The 23205-nt window shown below is 54.2% G+C and overlaps 6 protein-coding genes across 6 annotated transcripts; 3 read left to right on the top strand and 3 right to left on the bottom strand.

Moving 5' to 3' along the window:
• Window positions 1-367: 367 nt before the first annotated feature.
• On the bottom strand, window positions 368-3513 carry B0T15DRAFT_486930 (uncharacterized protein; the record flags this gene model as incomplete). The annotated part of the gene is made up of 2 exons (XM_062866395.1): window positions 368-1297; window positions 1351-3513. The coding sequence occupies 2 exons, from the start codon at window positions 3511-3513 to the stop codon at window positions 368-370; spliced, it is 3093 nt and encodes a 1030-aa protein (XP_062719337.1).
• Window positions 3514-4302: 789 nt separating this feature from the next.
• B0T15DRAFT_540566 (uncharacterized protein) lies at window positions 4303-7479 on the top strand. The gene is made up of 5 exons (XM_062869796.1): window positions 4303-4668; window positions 4727-4859; window positions 4932-5216; window positions 5269-6052; window positions 6103-7479. Exons 1-5 carry the CDS (start codon window positions 4595-4597, stop codon window positions 7014-7016), a joined length of 2190 nt encoding a protein of 729 aa, XP_062719336.1. The 5' UTR covers window positions 4303-4594; the 3' UTR covers window positions 7017-7479.
• Window positions 7480-7649: 170 nt separating this feature from the next.
• B0T15DRAFT_540565 (histidine phosphatase superfamily) lies at window positions 7650-9039 on the top strand. Its single transcript, XM_062869795.1, has one exon. It carries the CDS (start codon window positions 7890-7892, stop codon window positions 8652-8654), a length of 765 nt encoding a protein of 254 aa, XP_062719335.1. The 5' UTR covers window positions 7650-7889; the 3' UTR covers window positions 8655-9039.
• A 1236-nt stretch (window positions 9040-10275) lies between these two features.
• Window positions 10276-12919, top strand: B0T15DRAFT_279036 (uncharacterized protein). Its single transcript, XM_062863553.1, has 3 exons — window positions 10276-10777; window positions 10836-11265; window positions 11324-12919. The coding sequence occupies exons 1-3, from the start codon at window positions 10712-10714 to the stop codon at window positions 12784-12786; spliced, it is 1959 nt and encodes a 652-aa protein (XP_062719334.1). The 5' UTR covers window positions 10276-10711; the 3' UTR covers window positions 12787-12919.
• Window positions 12920-16340: 3421 nt separating this feature from the next.
• B0T15DRAFT_279014 (uncharacterized protein) lies at window positions 16341-17690 on the bottom strand. Its single transcript, XM_062863552.1, has one exon. It carries the CDS (start codon window positions 17434-17436, stop codon window positions 16735-16737), a length of 702 nt encoding a protein of 233 aa, XP_062719333.1. The 5' UTR covers window positions 17437-17690; the 3' UTR covers window positions 16341-16734.
• Window positions 17691-20831: 3141 nt separating this feature from the next.
• On the bottom strand, window positions 20832-22973 carry B0T15DRAFT_278969 (uncharacterized protein). Its single transcript, XM_062863551.1, has 2 exons — window positions 22686-22973; window positions 20832-22630 (listed from the first exon to the last, which is right to left on the bottom strand). The coding sequence occupies exons 1-2, from the start codon at window positions 22783-22785 to the stop codon at window positions 20982-20984; spliced, it is 1749 nt and encodes a 582-aa protein (XP_062719332.1). The 5' UTR covers window positions 22786-22973; the 3' UTR covers window positions 20832-20981.
• Window positions 22974-23205: the final 232 nt, after the last annotated feature.

Here is a 23205-nt window from a genome sequence, read left to right as displayed (position 1 = left end):
GAACTGTGTCTTTATCTTTTGCTCCCTCTCAAGCGCTCATCTAGACTAGAAATGAAGTCACGCATAGTTCTCATCTAACTGAGTAGCACGGATTCGATGCAATTGGTATCTTGGGCAATATTAACAACCAGCAAAACACCGCCAGCTTCCCCCAAGCGCCAGGCTCCTCCCATCTCTTGAGAGATATGCATGCAAAACGAATTACAGGGCGCTTCCTGTCCTCCTAAGGCTGTATGTGCACAAGTCGTAGCTATGTCTTTCGTCACGTTCATCCCTGCTATCCAAAAGCAGAACCCCTTACGCCGAACTAACAATTCACATCAAACTCCCCACCCCTCAAAGCAAAATACCCTCCAGATGTAAGCTCTCAGGTGCCCCGCCGGCGATAAAACACCATATACGCCGACGTATTCCCACTCTGATACATCGTCTCGGTCACATCATCGGGCCTATTGCTCCCAATCTTGACCCTGTCAACGATATGGTCGTTGCACCGAAACCAATCGGTTGGGTCCTTGGACGTCTCGTCCTGCACGTAGCTGAAGTAATGCCCCCCGTTGATGCCCTGTCCGACATGCACGGTCACCGCATAGCAATCATACCGCATGCGTCCCGCAAAATGCCGGTCGTCGGACATGTCCATGTCCGGGTCCGGCTCGGCGCAGTAGCGCGTGAGGTCGAGATCGCGGATAGGGAACCGCACTTTGGTGTGGATCTTACCCGAAAACATCAAACGGTTGCTGAATCCGCCGGCGCCGGAGCCGTGGAAGCGGTTGAAGCAGAAGACGAGGCGGTCGGGGAGGCGGGCGAATCTTGCCTTGCGCGTGCGTCCCGGTTGCTTGCAGGTCTCGCAGACGAGGTCGGGGAAATCCTCCGAGGTCTGGTGATTTGCGAGAAGGCTGTCAAGGTCGGTTGCGTGGCCCATGCCAGCAAGGTTGAGGATCCAGACATCGCAGGGCTGGAAGAGGCGGATCTCTTGCCGGCAGGCGCGGTTATGGCAGCGCGAGATGAACACTTCAAGACCACGGAAGTACTTGTCTACGAGAGAGGAGCTAGCCTTTGAGTATTCGCGCCAGTAGTCCACGGCGTTTTGGATAACGGAGCCATTGTCGGGAGTGTATGGCTTTTCCTCCTTGGGAGGCTTCTTGTCTCGATGGGTATTCGTCTCGTCATGGATGTTGTCCATGATGAATGAATAGAATTCTTGGGCATCTTGCTGGGAGGGGCCACCGAAGATCTCGCTCTCTGCCTTCTTTCTACCGTCCGCACCCTTGGAATGGATGAAGTAGAGGTACTCCTATAAGGAAAGTAAGCAGACAATCACCTCCAGCTTTCGGATGGGGAACAAACCATAAGCGTCCTGGCCTGGAGGGCCTCGAATGTCCCTAGGTTGAGCCAATGGAACAGGTTTGCCAAGCATTTGATGAGTAGCTGTGGGTTTTCGAGTTGCTCATCCGGCTTCTTTGGCACCTTGTACGCATCTTTCCATTCCCCCGACCATACCTCTCGCGCAAAGCCCGGCGTGGCGAACATGGCTTGCAGCGAGCTGTTCGCGAAGCAAAGGACACCAGTATTTTGCAGTCCTGTCCGATTCTTCCGTACGGTGTCGATGGCCTTCGATGAAGACTTCTTAGCCAGTGCAACAGAGCTGTCTTCGGTTTCAGCGAGCCCACTATAGCTCCTACGAGGCACTGCGGGGGGAGGGCGAGCAGGCGGGGAAGGGAGAGATGTGTAGAGATTCTCTTCATGCGATAGACGGTAGTGAAACGGGCTCTGCGGCCGGCTCGATGGGGGGCTGACCGGAGACACCATCGATTCCCGCGTCTCCGCAATTGGAGGGAACCGACGGAGGAAGTCTTCGGTTGTCCTGAGCGGGGAGATGGCACCGCGCTGTGTAATGGAATCCTCCCACCGCTTGGCCTCTGCGGGATCCTGAATTGGTCGGGTCACATGCTTCTGGCGAGGGTTTAGGAATGACCTTGCCATGGGCGTCGACGTGAACTTCTTTGTCGTGGTTGTCGAGGACGACTGCAGGCTCCCACTGCCAACCATGCTCGTCCATGCGTCTAGACCCCCCCTCAGCAGTTTTGGCGCAGCCTTCGACCCAAGCCCACTCGAGAAGTCGTACTGGCTGAGAGCATTGAATAGGCCTGATACGGCTCTCTCTTCCTGGGTTTGTGGGTTACCCAACACGAGTTCGGAGTTCTGATCATAGAAAACGATCAAGTCAAACTCGTGCCGCTTCTCAAAGAGCAGTTGCTCTGCTGTCGGCGCCAGAACCATGCTGTCTGCGATCTGGTTCGCCGAGATATGAGGTCTTGAGAGCACTTCAGGTTCGAGGCAAATAGTTGCCTGTGACATGATGTGGCCGTCATCAAATTCCTCGCGGCTTCTGATATCAATCAGCAGGATCGACAAGTCCTTGGCCCCCGCCCTCATAAGCCGCATAAATTCCTCGACGGATATTGTGTCACCGTCAGGGACAGACAGCTTAGTCCGCTTCGTGTTTGCCGGCCCAAAGGTTTGGGTCGGTGTTGAGCTCTCGGCAGCGGTGGTCGGTTTGACGCTCTTTGTCTTGCTCAGGGATGCCGTCGAGTTCGTCCTTGTGAACATGGCACGAGGAGCACTTGAGGGCAATGCAGCAGTTTCACTAGAAATGGTCCCTCTTGCAGGGTTGTAAATGGCGTCAGGTATCTTGGGTAATTGGGTTATAATCTCAGAGATAGGCGTGCCTGCGGGCGGCGCTTCCGGAGGCTTTGCGCGCCCTGGCAACTCTGGTGGGACGATAGGTTGTGTTCTGATGCGCGGGTCTTGTGTAGGCCTGGTAGTACCCGCCCGCAGATTTGAAAACCGTTGAAGCAGATCCTGGGTCTTGATCGACGTAGTCACAGCACCTGAGATCGCATTGCCTTGGAGGCCCTGGGGTTTCGGGTGTACTACCGGCTTGCTTTTCGAGGAAGGCGATACCGGATACTCCAGGACACCATTTTCCTTCCCGGCATGATCGCCATTCATAGAGTTGCCCATGTCCTGCCGGTTCAGGTACCCATTCTCGGCGAACAGTGCGCGACTATGAGTTGGCTGCACACCCGTCCTAGCATTGTCTGCTTTAATGTGTTCTTTAATGGCCTCAAAATCACCGTGGGCTGCGTGAGCCTGTCGAAGCAGCCGCTGGTAGCGCTCGAACTGTGCCTTGTTGTCTCGCTGAAGCGACACCCATCCCTTGTTTTTTTTTATGATGTCCAGAAGGATAAGGTTCGCCCGTATGTAGTCCTTCAGTGCAAGGTCTGGCCTCCCGAATGACTTGGACGCCTCGGCCTGCCGCAGAAGTGTCTCGGCCATCTGAATTACTTTCTCCACGGGCGCGGAAGCGTCCACCTCAACAGTAACCAAGACGACATCGTCGACATGCGGCAGGGGCCGCTTTCCTCCCTTGGCACCATCCGTGTGCCCACCGAGCCATCCTACGCGCGCAGACCCAGCATGGTCCAGGACGGTGGTCGAGCCTGGCATTTCGGGGCCAGCAAGCGCCTATGCTGTTCGTCAGGGAGCGGGTATGCGGCGAATAGATGCAGAAACGCCGAGGACAGCGCACCGGAGCGAAGTAAAGGGATCCTCTTCGATTATAAATTGTTCATGACTAGGAGGCCGCTTCCTGGCTGATGTGTCGATCCGGGCGGGGCTCGGCGGATGGGAATCTGCTGCTAAGCGGTTTCTGAAGCAGACGCGTTGTCGAGTGGTTAAACGGTAAGTGAAGGACAGCAGCTGGCGCAGAAGATTCGTAAAATGGCTGCTTTGTAGTGGCGGCACCCATTCTTTGTTGGAAGATTCTCAATTCTTGGAGCGGGTGCTCTCTTGAATTCAGTACATCCCAGCCTGTGTTGTCATGTGGAGCGTCTGGGGCAGTGGCACCTTGGTGGACCGCCGTGGCGGGACGCTCGAATGCGGCGGTTATCCGTCGGTGTTTGGGCTTGGCAGTGGCTCAGGTGCTGATGGCAACTACCATGTATAGTAGACATAGCCTCTGGGAGGAGCTCCTAAAGAAAGAAAGTGAAAGAAAGAAAAAAATAACTAGAAAAAGGCACAGGGAATAAAACTAGATCCTCAGGGGAACTGCTCCGTTTAACCGATTGTGGTATAGGCGAGGATAGGTAACTCAAGAGAGGCGCTCGAGAGGCGTAACACTACACTAAGTAATACGTAAAGCCACAGCCTTGAAGTTCATAACCCCACCATATGCTGACTGATATCTTGAGTGGGCCAAGGATGAATTGAGTAGCACTCTTGGCAAGCTTGTGAGGCAAGGTCTATGCTCGACCTAGCGGCCCACACCTACGTACCGATACGTAACCAACAGCAGGCAGATGCATCACGACTTGTCATTTCTCTGTCGCCAACAACATCCGCTCTGTTACTTGCGATCTGCGCACTTCCTTGAGTCGCGCCATTCAGTTGGTCCGCTCGCGTTTTGGGTCGACACCCGCCAAGGACGCCCGGCAGCAGTTCATCAACCTCTCGACGACCCCACGAACTGCGTCCTCGCGCACGCGTTCGCGAACAGCAGTTCTCTCGACCAAAACTATCTGCCCTCAAGATGATGGGGTGGTGGTCGTCTGGGGCTAACAGTGCCCTAGATGAGCAGATAGACAAGGCTACGAGCAGCAGCCTGTACGATCCCATCGCCGGGATGCCACAGCGACATGAGCTAACCCGGGTCCATCCGCAGTGAAGATATCGCCCTCAATCTCGAGATTTCCGATGTAATTAGATCGAAAACGGTCCAGCCCAAAGAAGCCATGCGCTCCCTGAAAAAGCGCATCAACAATAAGAACCCCAACACCCAGCTCAGCGCCCTAAACGTACGTAAGGCTCAAACCCTCCCCCATCCTCCCGGAGGAGCGAATGGACGCCGGCCGACTAACTTGGGTCAGCTCACCGACACTTGTGTGAAAAATGGCGGTTCCCATTTCCTTACCGAAATTGCGTCTCGAGAGTTCATGGAGAGCTTGGTGTCCCTTCTGAAGGCTGCCGGCCCCGCTACCGTAAACGCCGAAGTGCGGGCCAAAATTCTTGAGCTCATTCAGTCCTGGGCCACAGCAACCGAGGGCCGCTATGAACTAGGCTACATTGGGGAAGTGTACAGGACCCTTCAGCGGGAGGGATTCCAGTTTCCACCCCGAGTTACCGTCGCCAGCAGCATGATCGATAGTAGCGCGGTATGTCCCTCGTCTGTCTCGATGCTGTGGGCCAGATGCTGACGCTGTTCAGCCTCCTGAATGGGTTGACTCGGACGTATGTATGCGATGCAGGACCGCATTCACCTTCACCAACAGGAAACACCACTGTCGCAATTGTGGCAACTGCTTCGACCAGCAATGCTCCAGCAAGACGCTCCCCCTTCCTCATCTTGGCATCATGCAGCCGGTTCGCGTGGACGATGGGTGCTACGCCAGACTTACCGACAAGTCATCTAGAAGCGGAGGATATGGCCAAGAACGTTCCCCCACTTACTCGTCGTTTCCAGCCAAAGTCCGAGGATCTTCCATGCAGCCACGGAACGCTCGGGTGGATGATGGCTTTGACGAAGATCTCAAGAAGGCCCTGGCGATGAGCCTTGAGGAAGTACAGAAACATTCTCTTGGCTATGCCCCCTCTGCGACGAATGGAACATCTGTCAGTCAGCCGAAGGTCAACGGGAACTCGCCATCCAAGGTTGCTGAAGAGGAGGACGAGGACCTGAAGGCTGCCATTGCAGCCTCATTGGCAGATATGGAGGAACAAAAGAAGAAACATGCTGCGGCGCTGAAGGAGCAAGCCTCCAATGTGGCGTCATCGTCCTCAACCGTGCCTTTTGCACTTCCGAAAAACGACTACGAGCTGACGCCTGTGGAAGCGGAGAACATCAATTTGTTCGCCACTCTTGTCGACCGCCTCCAAACGCAACCCCCAGGGACGATTCTTCGCGAGCCGCAAATTCAAGAACTCTACGACAGCATTGGTGCTCTGCGGCCGAAGCTCGCTCGGACGTATGGGGAGACCATGAGCAAGCACGGTACGTTCGACCAGAAATCCTTTCACTAATACAGGGCTGACCCAACGCAGACACACTACTTGACTTGCATGCGAAGCTTTCGACAGTTGTGCGTTACTACGATCGGATGCTCGAGGAGCGCTTATCCAAAGCCTATAGCCAGCACAGCATAGGGGGCTACAATCTTCCACCGCCGAGGCAAGCCCCTGGTCCGTATCCTTCATTGGCACCAAGTGCACCGGGCGCCGCCGGACCGGCGGAGAACTTCTACACTGGCGAGCAGCAGCAGGATTACAGCCGCCCAGTGGCCCCGCCTGCATATCCCCAACCAACACCGCAGCCGCAATATGGAGCATACGACAAGCGAGGTTCCGTTGCCGGGCCTCCGAGCAACCAATACCCCCCTCAACAGATGCCTCATCACACAGGAAGCTGGGGCCCTGCGTTGCCCGCCCAGGCACCGCAGTATCACCAGCAACCAAGCTATCCGCCGAATGCAGCCTCGGCTCCTCCGGATCAATCGCAACAGGCACCGGCTTCGGGGCAGTTATCCGTGCCTGCCGCAGGCGATTCCGTCGGCACTACCCCGACTGCCGATCCCAACGCATCCTACTATCTCAACTCACAACCTCAGCAACAGCCTCAGCAGCCTTCTAGCTCTCAGGCCGACCCTACCATGTCCCCCTATCCCAACCTTGTTCAATCGATGCATTCGTATCAACCGTCCCTCCCTCAGACGCCCGCATCTATCCCAGCTCAACCGTCTCAGCCGCAGCAGACGCACCAGGCACCGCCCCAAGCTCAGCAACCGTACTGGCAGCATCCTGCCGCTCAGCAGACGCAGCTGCCGCCTGTCTGGCAATCGCAAGCTCCTCCTAGTGCTGCATACGCCGGCTACGCCCAGGATGCCTTCCCTTCTGTCCCACAACATGCTCCCAAGCAGCCGCAGCAGCCAGTTATGGAGGAAAGCTTGATCGATCTTTGAATGCAGAGGTGGCGTTTTTGGAGTCAGGCGAGAATCATAGTCCAGAAGAAAGGGTTGTTCGGATGGGAGAATGTGGGGCATTGGCTAGGATCCTGTCTAGTAGGGCGTTTCGGGAAAGGACAATCAAGGCGCTTCATCTTGGGGGAGGAGGTGGGGTGGGGGGTAGATGTCAATTGTGTATAACATGCAGCGGAATGGTTGGGGAAGAATGGTAGGACGGTATTTCCAACAATCGCGCCGTCCTTCTTCGATCATTTGCCAACATGTTGGCTATCAGTGCGTCGGCTCATAACTTTCTAGGTGTCCGCTAGTCAGTCTAACAAGACACACATGAGTGGTTCTAGACAGCGTGCTTCGTACATGAGGACTAGTGAGAACGGGTCGAGTTACCATTCACGATAAGAGTTATCCATTGGAATGGGACTATTCATAAGGAATCTCAAGAGATCTGTGGTCGTGTTCCTCCATCCTCCTTAACCACCCCGCCAATGACCGCATAGCGGGAGTGCGCGTGGTTTCTAGCACCGCTCACATCGGAGCTGCCAAAGTTGGACAGCAGGTGGAGCCTAACGAGATGTCGGCCAAACCCTCGCTACGCAGTACACGTGTAGATTGGAACCCGCCAATGACTCACTGAGCATTTCGTATTGTGCGGATCCTACGTTGATCCGTACGCAAATCTTTCTCTAGATCTCAAGGTACTCTTGCTTTAGATCACTTTGGGTCTTATAAACAAACAAACCCGACACTTTACGTGGGCCAAGTACTTGTACAAGGTCAGATCTTTCCTGTGTCTTTGTCCGTGCATTATCACTTCAAGTTTCATCCCAGCACTCACCTTCAACCTCACCAAACCTGGAACCCCGACTCAAAATGCCCACCTACGTGCATCTGGTCCGCCATGCTCAAGGTTTCCACAACCTGTGCGCCGCAAATCACTCACTCCCAGACCCGGACCTGACGCCTCTCGGCAAGGAGCAATGTGCCGCACTGCAGAAGACCTTCCCCTTCCAGGACCAGATCACCCACCTCGTCGCCTCCCCGCTGCGCCGCACCATCTACACCTGCCTGCTCTCCTTCGAGCCGGCCGTCAAGGCAGGCAAACGGGTCATCGCTCTGCCGGAAGTCCAGGAAGTCTCGCCGCTGCCGTGCGACACGGGCTCGTCAGCGGAGACTCTGGCGGGGGAGTTTGCTGAGAAAGTTGACCTGGGCCTGGTGAAGGACGGGTGGAACGACAAGGCGGGTGCGAGCCCCTTTGCGCCGGCGATGGATCGGCTCGAGGCCAGGGCGCGCAAGGCGCGGGTTTGGCTGCGGGAGCTGGGCCGGCAGTTCGAGCGGGAGCAGCCCGGGGTGGATGCACACATCATCGTGGTCACGCATGGCGGGTTCTTGCACTTCTTGACGCAGGACTGGGACGGCATGAATCCGGCTGCGGGAACCGGGTGGGCGAACACGGAGTGGCGGACCTATGAGTTCGTGGATGAAAAGGGCGAGGACGCGGATGCGAGTCTGCGGGAGACCAAGGTTAGCTGGCGGCGCAGGAGGGGAAGCGCACAGCCCCTGACCGAGACGGAGCAGATGGAATTGAGGGTTGCAACCAAAAGTCGGATGGAGGAGGAGTGGGGGGGTCAGTTTTGAGCAGAGGAACCGGTAGCTTTGATTTGCCAGGCTGGGTCAAGTTGATCGGATGGTCAGGGCTCGGGCCGGTGCTGCAGGCCGGTGATCTTCGTGGTCTCCTAAATTACGGCGTTTTATCGAGTCGTTTTCATTAGACGTTTGGTTCTTAGAGCGCACTGAGGCGCCCCCACGATGTGGGAATCGAGACGTCTGCAACAAATGTGCGGCATATCAAGGACTAGATAGATGCTTAGACCAGTTATCGGTAGACCGTTATAGACCGACCATTGGAAGCCAGAGAGCACGGCAGACGGCAGCGAGAGTAGACAGTTCGGGATGCACGGCATGCAGATCGGAGTGCCTCGGTCCATTTATAAACACTTTAAGAAGCGCGCGGCAAGAATGGATTGTGCTTGGTGCTACGCGCCATCTCCAACACGCTTTTCCTTGACAGGTGTAACATCAATACAACGGTTGTCGAGCACGTTTGGCCGCGAAAGCCACGATGCAGTTCGGATCAGCGCAGGGTTGACCACTTAGTGAGGCTAACGTGGCATCGCATTGGCAGCCTGTTGCCAGTGTTCCCGCGACGAGCCTATGTCATCTGATCGAATCGTTCCAGTTCAACATCTTCAACATCCCACAGCGGTCACTGTTGTGTAAACCGTTGGCCTTCTCCAGAAATGCTTGGTAGGGCGGTCCATCATCTCGTCGATGCCGAGCAGACGCCACTCGCCTTTCTGCTGCTTCGGAATTGAGTTTCCGTGTTTTGCAATAAACCCCTTGGACTCGACGTTCTCGTCAGTGGTTGGGCCGATGTTTCATGGCGTGTGAACTCAAATGGGGCATGCAAGGGCCGGCCTACTGGGCCAATCAACGGGTGAATGCGCCTCTCCCGACTCAGGGCCAGGGGCAGAATTGACAGGGCTTCGGAGCCTCCAGCCTTGTACAGAGAATTGGCAGTTGAAGCTGCTCTCCTGCGCCAATTGGGCTTGCTATCTTGTAGCATTCTAAGACAAGCGGATCCTCCCCCACACTCGATCGGGAAACCGGCCAATTTCACAAGCCATCCGGGGCCGAATTGTGGGACCCTCCTCCATCCGTTCCTCATCCCTGTCCGGATTGATCCCCCTTATCATCCACTCTTGTCACAGGGACCCCTTCACACTCCCTTCCCGGACTGTCATGGCGGCCTCTCCAGATGAGCTTGCCCGAGGGTGACCGACTGTCTAGTCATTCATTTTATCCCAACAGCAGACTCATGGCAGCTTTTCGTTGAATCAGACAGCTCACTATTCACCACAACAACAGGCTATTGTTTCCAGCTATTGTAACATTTGCCTATTCAACACATGCAGCAGCAACCCCTCGTCTGCCAGCCTTGTCGCGCATTCTTCTCCATCGGCCGATCCGACACCAGGGCTTGGAAACTCGCCCAGCCGATCAAACCAGGAACCCAGCAGACAATCTCTAATCTATCAAGTCATCATCACTCTTTGCCCAACCAACCCAACAACGCCTCGACGGCGTTTCGGGACCGCGCACTCACTATCGGGCTCCCCTTCCTCCAATCCGACCAAGCAGAGGCCGGTCCATTGCTGTCATCTCCACCAGACTAGCGGACCGCGGCAGCCCTCTCCTTGTCTCTCTGGTGGTCGCATTGTTTTCCAAACCTACGGACCCCGGGCTTCCACGACCATCGCGATGCTAGCAGGGACGAAACGTTGTTGAGGCCGCTGCTGGCCTTTCCGAATCCCATCATTCGACCCACTTTCTGACGTTTCCCTCTTTTGGTGTCTCTTTTCTTCGCTCGACGTGACCTCACCGTCGCCGAAAACCTGGAGTTGTCTGGCTCCTTCGCCGAGCTAAACACAGTCGATCTCTTCGCGGGCGAAGACCGACTTGTGTAGAGGGAATGACGACGATCTGACTTTATCCAATACCTTTGAGATACCCCCGACGACACATTGATCTGTGTCGACAATTTGAAATTCGTCAATTTCTCGACAGCGTCGACATATCGATCTTCTTCACTTGGCTAGCCTGGTTCTTCGCGCCTGGTTTGCGCCGTCTATACAATGGGTTTCCTCAGCCATCGCCGACGCGATGTTGAAGTTAACCCAGAGCAGAAGTGGGATTTCATCGTGAGTGACATACGAAGAACGAGTCAACGCGACCTGCAAGCTGATATGCGATCTTCAGAGCCTCAATGACTTCAAGTCCACTTCTTGCTTCACACCCTTCGCTTACGGCTACCTCTGGTTCTCTCTGATTATTTCCCTCGCCGTCTATGCCGTCGATGTCTTCACCGCATACCAGCTGCTAGCTTTCAACAAGTGGTCCTCGCAAATTGAGCCCACTCAGCTGGTTCCCTTCGACATCTCAAAATGGATCTTCTCCATCTGCATCATCCTCTCATTCGCCAACCTCGCATACGAATATTTCCGCGCCGTGACCATCATGCGACGTGGAAGCGTTGCTGAGTGCTTTCTGGATAGTTTAGCCGCGCGACTGGAAAGTATCCGGTTGGGGAGCGGCAGAGGATGGAAGCGGTTCCTTGTCTTCGCGGAATTGACGAAGAGCAAGAAGGGGGCCGAGTACATCGCCCTGTTTACCTTTTTCAGCTTTCAGTGTAAGGTGCTCCAGTTTGAGATTAGGGACCTCGGCGCAGCCTGCTAACCCTGGGGAAGCTTGGATCCGCACGATTGTTTGTTCCGGGCCTCGGCAAGCTATCAATGCCCTCACTCTCTACTCGGTCTACAATGCCAAGCTTCAGATCAACGGGTCCAACTTCGAGTCGTCCCTCTCCAACTTTGTTGATAAGATCAGGGCTCTTGCTGCGGAGGAACCTCGACAGGCTGCTGTCCTATCTGGCATGCTCTTCACTCTCGTTATCTGGGTTTTCTCATTCCTGTCTCTTCTGTTAGCCGCTCTCTTCTTTGTCTTCTTCTTGTGGAGCTACATTCCTCGCGAAGACGGCGGCTTGACCGGCTTCTGCGAGCGCAAGGTCAACAAGAGACTCAAACAGATCGTCTCCATCAAGATCAACAAGGCCTTTGCCGAGGAGGAGCGTAAGCGGAAGAAAGCAGAGCTCAAGGCCGCCCGGAAGACAGGCGAAGAGAGGCCGATGACGATGAAGCCTTCTCTCCCCGTGCTTGGCGGCGACAACCTTCCCGAGATGCCGTCCCTTAACCGGGCGGATACTTTCGCCTCCTTTTCTGAGAAGCCTTCGCTCTCGAGCATGTCCGGGAGCTTCGAAATGAGCCCTCTGGATCGGAAGCCGACGATTCCATTACGGTCAGACACCAAGGAGTCAGGAGCGAGTCCGTATTCCTCGAAAGCGTCACTGCTCAACAGCGCTGCCGATATGGGCATGGCCGGTTCAGAGTCACGCATCCCGACTCTGCCGCCGGTTGAGCTTGACGCCTACCACCCGGTCCGCACTGCGACTCCCGCGTCCAACGGGGGCTTTGGGTTTCCTGTTCAACAACTCCAGCGGATGGGCTCAAATGGTTCATCTCTTCGCGCCGGCTATACAGCCAGCCCCGCTCCATATTCCTCTGAGACCGCACCGTCCCTCCCGCTGCCAGTCGCGACGCCAGCTGGTCCTTACAAAAATTACAGAGGACAGGGCCCGAATCAATCGAAGGACAGGTGGCCCAACCCTATCAACGCCAGGTCTCCCTTTGACGACCCCTCAAGCGGTCGTGCTAGCCCCGCTCCGTCAACGAATTCGTATCGCAGCGGTCCAATGTCCCCGCGCGGGAATGGTCCTGATGGCTACCCCATCCGCAGTGTCACCAACTCGATGCCCCCTAGGGGGCCGGCCCAGTTTGCTCCTCCTCCAAGATCCAGGACGGCGCCAATGCAGCCATACCATCGCCCGACCGGTAGCAGCGGCTCGATGAGGAGTATGCAGAGCGCAGGCCGATCGTACAATCAGCCATACCATCAGCCTAGTGCCAGCAACAGTTCTCTCAGAAACATGATCAGCGCGGTCACGTACGATGAGCCAGACACCAACGGCGAGTATGGGTATGCGGGGCAGCCGAACCCAATGACGGCCAGAAACCCGACGGGTCCTTCTCATGGAGGGTACGGTAACAACGGATGGAATCAAGACTTGGAGAGGGGAGGTGGGCCGAGATATTAACATTGATGGATGACTTTGATTTTCACACAAACAACACCTGAGTAATTTCTAATCCAGCCGGTTCATCGCTGGATCTATAGGTATCGGGCAGGACGCTCACGATACTCTCTTGGGAGCCGTTCGAGACGCCAATTCACTCGGTGTATGCTCCAGCCGCATTACTGGGTCTACGCCGTGTTTATACATGTACATATTATGTTTGAATACCCATGGGTTGATGATGGTTGCTTGGGTGGGATCTTCCTTCACTTCATGACTTGGGGGGGATGGTTTATAGGATGAGATGGCACAAACAAAGGGCGGCATTCTCTTCGATCGACGTTCAGAGTCTGTGTCTGTCCGCGTTGCTCTCTCGTGACCTTCATGTCCTTCGTTCAGGTAAGCTAGGCGCCACTTGATCATGGGAGGCCCATGACCCTTTCGGGTGGTAACTCAAGAGCAAGACTAAGCCGCCGTTTCCAGAGCGCCGGTTTCAAATGCTAGGAAGCCTCGGTTCGTCGAGACCAATGTTCCACTCCGTCGTCAGAGATTCGGTGCTAGTGATTTGTCTCATGTGTATTTATTGTATGCATTCTGAGTCTGTGGTGGTTAGACATGGTGGTTTTCTATAAGCCTGTTTGTTCCCTGCAAGTCCCTAAATCTGAATTGGAATTCAACGCAATCTTGAACCGGTGAAACGAAAGCGCCAAACCCTGGTATCTGTAAACCCATTTGCTTGCGAAACTTTTGAAGGGTACACATAACTCATCCCAAGGTCAAACCAGTAAACTCGTCGGCGATCCCATGACCGAACGCCCAGCCACGCCCTGTCCCTGATATCCCAAAGGACCGGACAGCCGGCTTTAAAGCATGTCGTAGGGTATCATCAACGGCCTACTGCTTGACGAAAACGCGCGTGCATATGTCCTTGTCTGAGCAGCTGACCTACCTAGGCAAACTGCTCCCCACTAGCGCTAGTAGATGGCTCTGTCTTGGGCGTAATCGACGAATCTATTGTTCTTGCCTTAAGAGAACTTATTTCTTAGGTACTATCCAAGATTAGTACACTCTTATACGAAAGAATATCCACTCACGTGTGTTATATGTATTTGTTGCAGGGCGTGGCGTGTTTCGATGGACAGCCCCTAGGGCGGTTTTACCTTGAGAGTCTCTTGTAGGCAAATTGAACCGACCGGGTAATCAGACATCGAATACTTAGAGCCAGGAACTTCCAAAGAGTGTAGAGATGATAGAAGAGCCGCGCCTTGTTACGAGAAAGAAACTTGCTTGAGGAAGAAGAGATATTAGGTCTAAGGAGTTTGCAAAACAAGATCCTACCGTCCCATAATTCGGGCAGAATCCTGAACGGTTCTGACCGCTTAGCAATAAAGCACAATGGATCAAGGTAGGTTCCAAGAAATGGAATCAATGAACGCGATAAAAGGGGCTAGGAGGAAGGAGAACAGTATAAAAAGCACTCAAGAGAAGGTTACTCTTCTCCGCCTCGGTGGTGGAGGAGATTGGTCGGTTAGGTCGGAGAGAAGAAGGCGCAGCAGTGTGGTTGGCGAATTGAACTTAAGAAAGAGGGTAAGGGGAAGATGGAGGTGGCCGCCCGAGTAATTGTCTCAGTCCAGATAGAGCCAGTTAGGGCAGGAAGGAAGAATCAAGCTTTCAGCTAGAACCGTGTTCTAAAGAGCTCACGAGTGAAATCATGAAGTCGCGGTTTATTAGCCGAGGAGACGATGGGAAGATGGAAGGAGTAGGGTCTAGAATGTGAGACGGAAATGCTGGACTAAGCGCGGGAGATTGGTTTCTGCGCATCTGACACTTCGCACGGGTTGAGGGTTGGGAGGAAGGGAAGCAAATATGCTCACGAAGATAATGCGGTAGCCTTATACTTCGGCAAAGTGTCTGAATGCACGGACGATACATACACGCTGAGTAGTTGTTCGGCCCATCCATGGCTGTTGCTAAAATTCAGCAAAGAGGGAATCGAAAAAGGGGGTTGCCTGAAGTCAACAAAAGCTCCCCCGGTTGCTGCGACGACCGCTGACCAGTCCGGCATCATGTCGCTCACCAGCTCCTTAGGCCTGACTCTAAACCGAGACTGTCAATCATTGGATACTCTTCCTCTAAAAACCAGCTTCAATCATACCCAATAGATCTCAATTGTAAGAGTGGCTTCCATCATAGGGTACCCTCCTTCGCGGGGAAGCTCGACGAGAAGCTGTGGTCATTCCGATCTCCCAACGTCCATCGGGCGATTCCGCACTCCCTTCTAGGCATTTGTATTACATCCACCTGCAAATCGCCAGAATAACCAAAGCTTAAACCCCGTTTGGAGAATCTGTTATCCGGTTCCGCATCTTCCCGGGGTCCGACGTCAGACCGAGTCAGTCTGTCCGGTTCTGCAAGCCCTCCATATTTGGCAACCGAACTTGGCGCACGTCAACGAGGTGTCCCTGACATGTGAAAATGCCACCCATATACGCCGATAGACAGTGGTATGGGAAGATGCTCCGAGACGAGACAGAGACTGTAACTTCATTGTCTCGTGGACATGCAGATCACCCACGAGCAGTGGCCGCGTTCCATATAAACGGTCTCATTACCAGAAAGGGAGAAGGCTTCTCCGATTCAGTTTAAGAGAATCGTTGACGGCACTCGGAAGCACTCCTCGACAATAGACGAGCGTTGCAGAACCCCATCTCGATGTACAAAAGCTGTGGTAGCTACAGTACCTAGAGTTGCTCTCTGTGTTGATAAGAGCTAGGCAGGCTGGATGGTAGGAACCGCATAGTCTTCCGTCCCAACACGAAATATTTCCAGATACAGGCAGTCTAGAAGAAAATAAAAAGAATTCATTTAATTTACTAGTAGATCAGACGAGATGAGCGAACTAACCTTCAATTCTCCGACGAACACAAGCTCATCACTGACATCATTGTCTAGTCTCTGCTTCTCTTCAGCTCCACACGACCACGACTTCAGAGCAAACCGTGCCACTCACAAGCCACGAACTCTGAAGCTGCCCAACCGAGTCAGAGATCTCATCCTGTGCCGGGCAACATACTCACAGTCAACCGGTATGTATTCTCGAGGCATTGTACATGCATCCACCGCCAGGCTCTCGTACATGGACATAACAACGTCTGCCCACCGTTTGGCCGAGGAAATATGACCCCGACATGGGCTTGTTTTCAGGCAGGCTAGCCCTGACATGCTTCACACAGGCCTCATCGACGTGGAGGAGGAGGTCGCTCTCTTGACGATCTTTGCCACATAACCTTTAGGTTTCCCGCGAATTAAGGCCATCCCTGTCTAGGGGTCCTCCCGGTTTGTCCGTTGGGTAAGAGAGTAAGGGTCCAAGGTGGATCATCTCGGGTGGGAGGAGAAGAGAAGCGTAGGAGGAAAGGGAGAAGGATGCGCAAAGGCTGCACGCTCATAACCCAATACCCTGATGAATAGGCGGGTCAAGTTTCGACGTGTACTGCCTGCGGGCGGAGCATGGAGCCATCCATGCTGAAACCAGAGGAGATTAATTACTTAGTCATGAAGCGAGTACTGTAGGGTACGGTCGCTGCCCGCCGCCACTGAGAGGAACTTGTACTGACTACCTCCCATCATGTGCCGTCCGCAGAAATATCTGCCGAGTTAGCTTTCGTCAGGGGCCCGTGGAACTGCCGGCGTCCGGCTACGACGCCCGGCGAGTCATATAGCCGGGAATTGCCTCGGGAGTGTGGAGCCCGGCGAAGGCTTCTGGAAGCCTTCTTAATTAGGAAATGTTTCGGGAATAATGCCGCTGGCCCCGCTTTGCTTTGGTCTCTGGGTCCAGGAGTCTGGAAGGAGACATACCGTCCGACGAAGGCCCGATACCCGTAACTAATGGTAGGTATATGTACTCCGAACGTCAAGCGAGCCCGCGAAACCCGGCAGTGCCCGGCAACGTTGTCTGCTGTTGTGATTTTGTCAGCAGTGACGGGGGCTTCGAAAAACCCTGACAGCCTGGCTCAGCTCATGGTGGCATGCCCCAATAATGCGATAGGCCGAGGTGTCTCCGTAACTCTGTTCCGAGACATGGCTTCGACAAGCCAAACCGCCGATATCACTACCTACCTTGTCAATGGAACAAGCTGAATGACTTGTTATCCCACTGACTTGCAGGTTAACATGGCCAATTGTGCCGCATCCCGCACACTGCGCCATTGCGACTTGCGAGTTTAGGAGGGTCTTGGGTCCAGTTGCTGACGCTCGAAACCCAAGGTGGAGAGTGGCCAAGCCAGGAACAGACGGGTCTGTCCGTTGAAGGTTTGGATTGTGGTAAAGCCCTCTGCAGAAAGGTATACATCGGGGTAACCTCCAGAGATCAACAATAGGCCGAGGGACCCAAGCCACCGGGAAACCGACGCTGTGCTGGCATCGATGATACTGCGGAAAAGGGCTGGTCGTCAAGCTGCGAAGAGATTCACCAGCCCCCACCCTTCCATCGGCTAAGTGACAGTCAAACGAATAGACGGGTTGCCGAGTGGTGGTGAAGTTCGAGTCCGGCGGAAGGAGACCAATGTCAAGCGCAACAATGCGGCTGTAAAAGTCGGTGAGCCGGCGCAGTCCGCGATGATTTGTACACGATTGCTCACGGCAGAAAGCTTGTCGCGAGGCAAATGCAACCATGCGGCTTCGACAAGCCCTACGCGCAGATATGATGCAACACGACACCACCAATCTGCCTCCCCTGCCAGCTCAGAGCTGCCATTGCCCAACGAAACAGATGACGCTCGAGCACGAGCTACCCCTCCATGTCCCGCTTGTGCGCGGGGCTTTTGCTGTCATGCATTGAAGCGTGCCCGACAGCGGAAGCTGTCAGCCAACCGAGCTGCACAAGCCGCACCTTGCTGATGAATTGTCTCCCGTTTTCAAGACAAAACTGTGAAAATGGCCCGGCTTCTATAAGGAACTTGTCAAAATTGTTCGTATATATTTTACATGCGTTAAGGAATTGTCTCAATATCATGGCTTTGCGTCGGATATGGGGAAGTACTGTACATACCGCGGTGCGCACATCATGTTACAAGTGACTTGCTTCCTATCCGAGCCTTAGTTGTACAGTACCCAGCCAGCCGCTGCTCATTATCTCTTGCTTCAATCTGATATATCTACCTGGTAGGTGGTATCGTGATATTAGGTAAGGGGAAACGGTGCGACTTTATTCTCGCTACGTCCACGGCACGAAGGCGCAAGCTCTAGTCATCACATCGGTAACCGCTGAAGTTCAAGTTGTGGCAATCGGACAAAGTACTCTTCATTCGAGGTTCCGCGTCGCTCTACCCTTCTGAGAGAGCTATTTGAGTCTTCGTGGCAGGGTTTTCTCTCTGGCAATCTTCAAATGCGAAACGTTCAACGACCTTGGGCCCCACGGACTGTGTATTATTTTAGTACTTTGGGACGAGTGGCTTCCGCTTCCCGCATCAAGGACGAGGGCACACCTGCGAAAGTCCTCCAGTAAGCACATCTACGAACGATCTGTTTATGCGAGTGCGGTCCCAGTTCTAGGGTATTGAGTTCTAGAACTAAGATAATACCCTAAGCACTTGCGGCTGCCAAACGGAGCAATACTAGTACATAGGTGCTGTACAAGTACCATCTGGTCATGATGGCGTCATTGTTCACCCGATGCCCGGTCTAGAGCTGAGTCCCTTCAAGAGTGGGAGAGCTACCGGTTAGAACGCCAATGATATCTATTGCCAGGCAACGACGCCTACTGTTTGTCATTTTCTCGTGAAATCTACCCGCCGTGATGCATCGTAACCGGCCCTGGAAGTCTTAATAGGGACTGGCTTGTAACGACCGCGGGTTAGTGGTGTGCGATGGTGATGCCGTCCGCGATTGGCACCACCTCCACACCCTTCCCATTGCAGATTTCACTTGACGCGCGCATGCCTTGAAAGATAAAATACAGGTCCATTTTACTCCCTTGGGATCAAATGAACTCACAGAGATACCTGCTATGAGCGGCTTACACTAATTCAAGACGCTTCAGGCTCGAAAAGTCCCCCGCCCACGGTGACCCACAACCAGCCGTAGAAGTGGGATGAATTCCTCAGGACCCCGCTCGCCGCGCACTGGGCCATCAGAAGAACACACAACTTGAATGCGTAAGCAAAACCCATGGGTGAGGGTCCGGGAAAGGCCAGAGAGGGGTGATTAGGCATTGCTGAGCTTGGGCAAAAGGTTAACAACATGAGGTAGTTCTTCGGCTGTGGCAGATGATAACGAGGTTAGTGGATAGCTCTGTAGGTGACTCAGATGTGTAAGAAGTGCCAGGCTTCTAACAAGCAAGCAAGATGCGGCAGGATCAATAAAATACTAAAAAGCCATCTTGCTACCTCCCGATTGACCAACCCTAAACCGACCCTTGCCGATGTTTTGCATCATGTCTCTGCACGCCACGCCAGAACGACTTGGGACGCTCACTCCACCGAAGCCTTAACTTCCACTTGACCTCCTTGCTTGAGTCCTCAAACCGAATGATATACAGTACGAACGGATCAAAGTCGTTGGTTCTCGACGGTTCGGTCTGTGGGTGAAGAACATTATTCTGGCGTGAAGCCGGGCCGGTGCCCCTTACACAAGCGGACGGAACGGAACCGGTGGTAACTTGGAACGCAACCTGCAATAGGCCATTCCTAGTGATCGAACTTGCACCGGGGAGGAAGGAAAACTGGAACCAGGTGTTGGGTGTGGCAGACATGCTGTAAGTGAGAGGTCTGGGCCAACGGCAGAAATTGGCTCAAGTTGCACCAGAGGGTACCATCGAGTGTACTACATGTAGGTAGCATAATGTGAGCCTTGTTCGGGTGGCCTCGATCCGATCGGGTAGACGGTCTGCTGTCGTGAATCGTGATCCTGGTACCCGAAGCACTGTATTTCTGCAAATGGAAGTAGAGGTCTGAAGTACAGTAACAGTACAACCTGTGTCTGCCAAGTCTGGCGAGTTTTGACATCACCGTACACTGCCAGGATAACCTGAACTGAGGGCCAACGGCGATGAAATTGAGGAACAAACGAGCACGGAACCTGATCAAGGTATCGCAACCATTTCAGCATGCTCTCCGACGTGGCTCGGAATGTTCCAGCATCCTGCCCTTTCACATGATACATGTGCCGTGACAGTTCAGCCACTTCGTAATGTGTGCCACACACGAGCAAATAACAAAGAGGCGAAGTCGAGAACAAGACCAAAGAGAGTGAACAAGGGAAAAATACAATCTTCTTCGGGCACATGCCTCTCCATTCGGGACCGCTCAGTCGAACAGAACAATTTGCCCGCGCGGTCTAGACTTGACTCATGAAAAAGATAGCTCTAAGTGAAGAGTGGTGATGTATGGTTACGGAGGAAGCCGAAGGAGGGATGGGCAAACGAACATCGCAGAGAAAAGAAAGAGATTTCCGTAAACATTAGGATGTCAGTCCCAACACCTCACCTGATCTGGGTACCATTGTCGTTGATCATTAGCACTTGGAAGGGCCCGAGGGGCTTCGGGTTATTAGCCAGAGTTCGGAGTCGAGTTTACTTTCTGCTCACTGTGATGGGCACCCAGGGCACCGACTCTGCAATGGACAAGGATGGTCTTAAATATCCTTTTAGTCTGTTTTCCTCGTCTTTTGGTGACTTGTAATATTTTTAGTGTAGATGTGACAACTGAGCGTGGGACGCATCGCCTAACGCTGGGCTTGCTGTGTCAACTCCTTGTACTGTATTTTCCTCTCCGACTAACTCCGTTTTCTCCTCCTCACTGCATCCCATTAAAGCGAGCATGTCTGAGAGCACACCCCGCTCTGACACGCCATGCGTCCTCTACCAAGCAGAAAGACGGAAGCGCCCTCCCGCGGTCGCCCGCTGGCGCTTCCCAGCCATAGAGTACATACATCCGTCTCCCTTCTTGCCTGGACGAAAAAGCAGATGCAGCCAGTGGTATCATGATGGGGGAAAAAGGTAACGCCGCTTGATGATGAAACCAGAAAGAAAAACGAAAAGCGCGATACGGACTGATGCATCGCAAGCCAAGTGATGTTCCGTGTCGTAAGCCGTGGCCGGCCGCAATGCTTGAACCGAATATGTAATACACAGCAGCGATAATAGGCTGCCGCTCTGGGGTATCCTTCCGTAGATACAAGTGAAATCTGTCGTAAGGTTGTTGGCGAGCAAGGTGAATGCATTACCAGGCCGGCGCTTGACCAGCGAAGGGGTTCTGGAAGTATTGGTCCCAGCTATTCGGATTGGTATCCACGTCCTTGTCTTTGTTCATGAAGGGCCTCTCTGGGTACTGCCTCAGATTCGCCACATCAGTTGAGGTGTGCCGACGCTTCAGGACTGCGTTGGCGGTAGAGGTCCTGTGGGACCGTTCGAGAAGGAGGTTTCTCCGGAGGGACTCGGTCAACTCAGTGGCCATCATGTTACGCCGAGTTGTGCGCGGGGAGAGCGCGGCTTGGTGATGCATTCCTGTGGCAGCCGCGTTGATCGGCTGTGCTGAGGACCGGGGTACTTCGTTGATGGACCTCATTGGCGGTGCGCGCGCGGTACCCCTTTTCATCATCAATGGTGCTTCGTCCGAGTCATTCGGTGACGCAACAAGTGAGGGTCCATTGAGCGATGTCCGGGTTCGGGGAAGAGCAGATGTTGACTGCGACGCAAGGTTGCCGAGTCTCTGGGAACGGGGATTATTGGCCGCGAGCATGAGGGTGATGAGTGACCGACGCGAGGGTAGATGGGCGGTGGAGTCCACGCGTTTGAAGTCAATCTTCTCGTCAACACTTGAGCGGCCGCTTTCCTCGCCGGACTCCTCCTCCCAATCTTCGTCGTCGTCGTCAATGGCGCTCTCATCAATATAATCATCCTCGGTATCGCTAATAGCCGACGACGTATAGGTCTGAGTTACAACTTGATTGTTGAATGAGGTGGTCTTTTTCTGCCCGTACGTCGTAGGTTTCTGAAGATGCTGTACACCCTGTGGGGAATCGTCCTCGCCAGACGAGCCACCAAGCTGGAACATCTTTGTTCTCGGTGGAACGGCGAGCTGCTTCTTCGTTTCCGCATCGTCCTTGAAGGATTCTTCATCCGAGCCCGAGGATCCCCCGAGGGCGAACTTTGCTTGCTGTTTCTTGGGCAGGATAATCTTGGGAGTTGGGCCATCCGTGGGCTCAGGGATCGCAGACGGAGAAGGGCCCTTTGTAGGTTGGGAGGTGATGCGACACATGGGTATCTGGGACGGCGAGAAACCTCGCGTAACGATGGTCCGACTTTGCGCCACCGTCTCCGATACTTTTTCCATCGGGATCGACTCGGGCGAGGTATTTTCAGAAGTCTCGCACGGCGACTCGGTGCTACTAAAACCGGTTCGCTCCTGCTCGGGGGGGCTCGTCGGGCTCGTCGGTGTCTCGGATAGAGAGCGAGGGAGGATGGGCAGGGGAGCGTTCAGCGGCTCCTTGGCCTCCACAATCGAGAGGACCATTTTCTCCAGTTCGTCCGAGGTGATGTGGCGCTCGCGGCCGCGACTGCGACTGCTTGCACACGAATCCTGTCTCTGTATCCTCGGGCGTACGATGTCCATCGGTGCTGAGTCCGTTGTGAAGTCAACGGCCTCTTCGTCGGCCACTGAGTCAACGCTTCCGGAAAGCTGAGGCAGGTCGTCGGCGACCATCCCGCTGGGATACTGTATGTCCTGCGGCTTGCTGGTCGCGCTGCTACCGCAGGCTGACGCGAGGAGCTCTTGGCCCTCACAGCAGAATGTCTCCCGGTTCCACAGCCGCCAGCTCAAATTTTCCAGTCTCCTTCCTTGAGCGACCGACTCGCGACACCTTGCGAAGACTACTCTACGTGTTAGCGGACTGTGCTGATGCTGAGATCAAGCAGGCAAACTGACCGGTCCACATGCTGAAGAGATTCGCGGGGTTTGTTGTGTCGACCTTGTGGATGACATGTGTGTCAATCTGCAGGACAGGCGCCTCTAAAGACAACGGCATGATGACGACGTACTGCTCGAACTCTCGAGCAGGTTCTGGATTCCTATCAGAAGCAATGTTGATTTCGCCAAAGATGGCCACAGTTGTCGTTTGTGCGTGTGCTGGTGTGGGAGGTTCGCGATCAGAGTGCTCAGCTGAATGCGGCTCTCGGATCTGCACTGCACCCGTAGCGAAGTGAGATCGGTGATCCGGATCTCGTATATGCTGGATACTGCTTGAGTCCTCTCGGCTTTCGTTGAATTGGCTCAGATTCGTGTGATCGAGCCCTTGGTGTTATGAATTTAACGACGTCGGCGAAATCGCGTCTCGTAAAACCCTGTCTTCGACTAAGTGCCACTGCTTGTCGAGTCACCGGTGATGGCGTTCGGGACACTCGATTACGTGCGGTCGTGCAGTAATTGACCAATTCCCGTGTTGCGG

The sequence above is a fragment of the Chaetomium strumarium genome (assembly GCF_033439665.1).
Source record: "Chaetomium strumarium strain CBS 333.67 chromosome Unknown B0T15scaffold_6, whole genome shotgun sequence".
Taxonomy (NCBI): Eukaryota; Fungi; Ascomycota; class Sordariomycetes; order Sordariales; family Chaetomiaceae; genus Chaetomium; species Chaetomium strumarium.
Note: the sequence above shows the minus strand (reverse complement) of the source record. Positions and strands in the feature narration are given on the sequence as shown.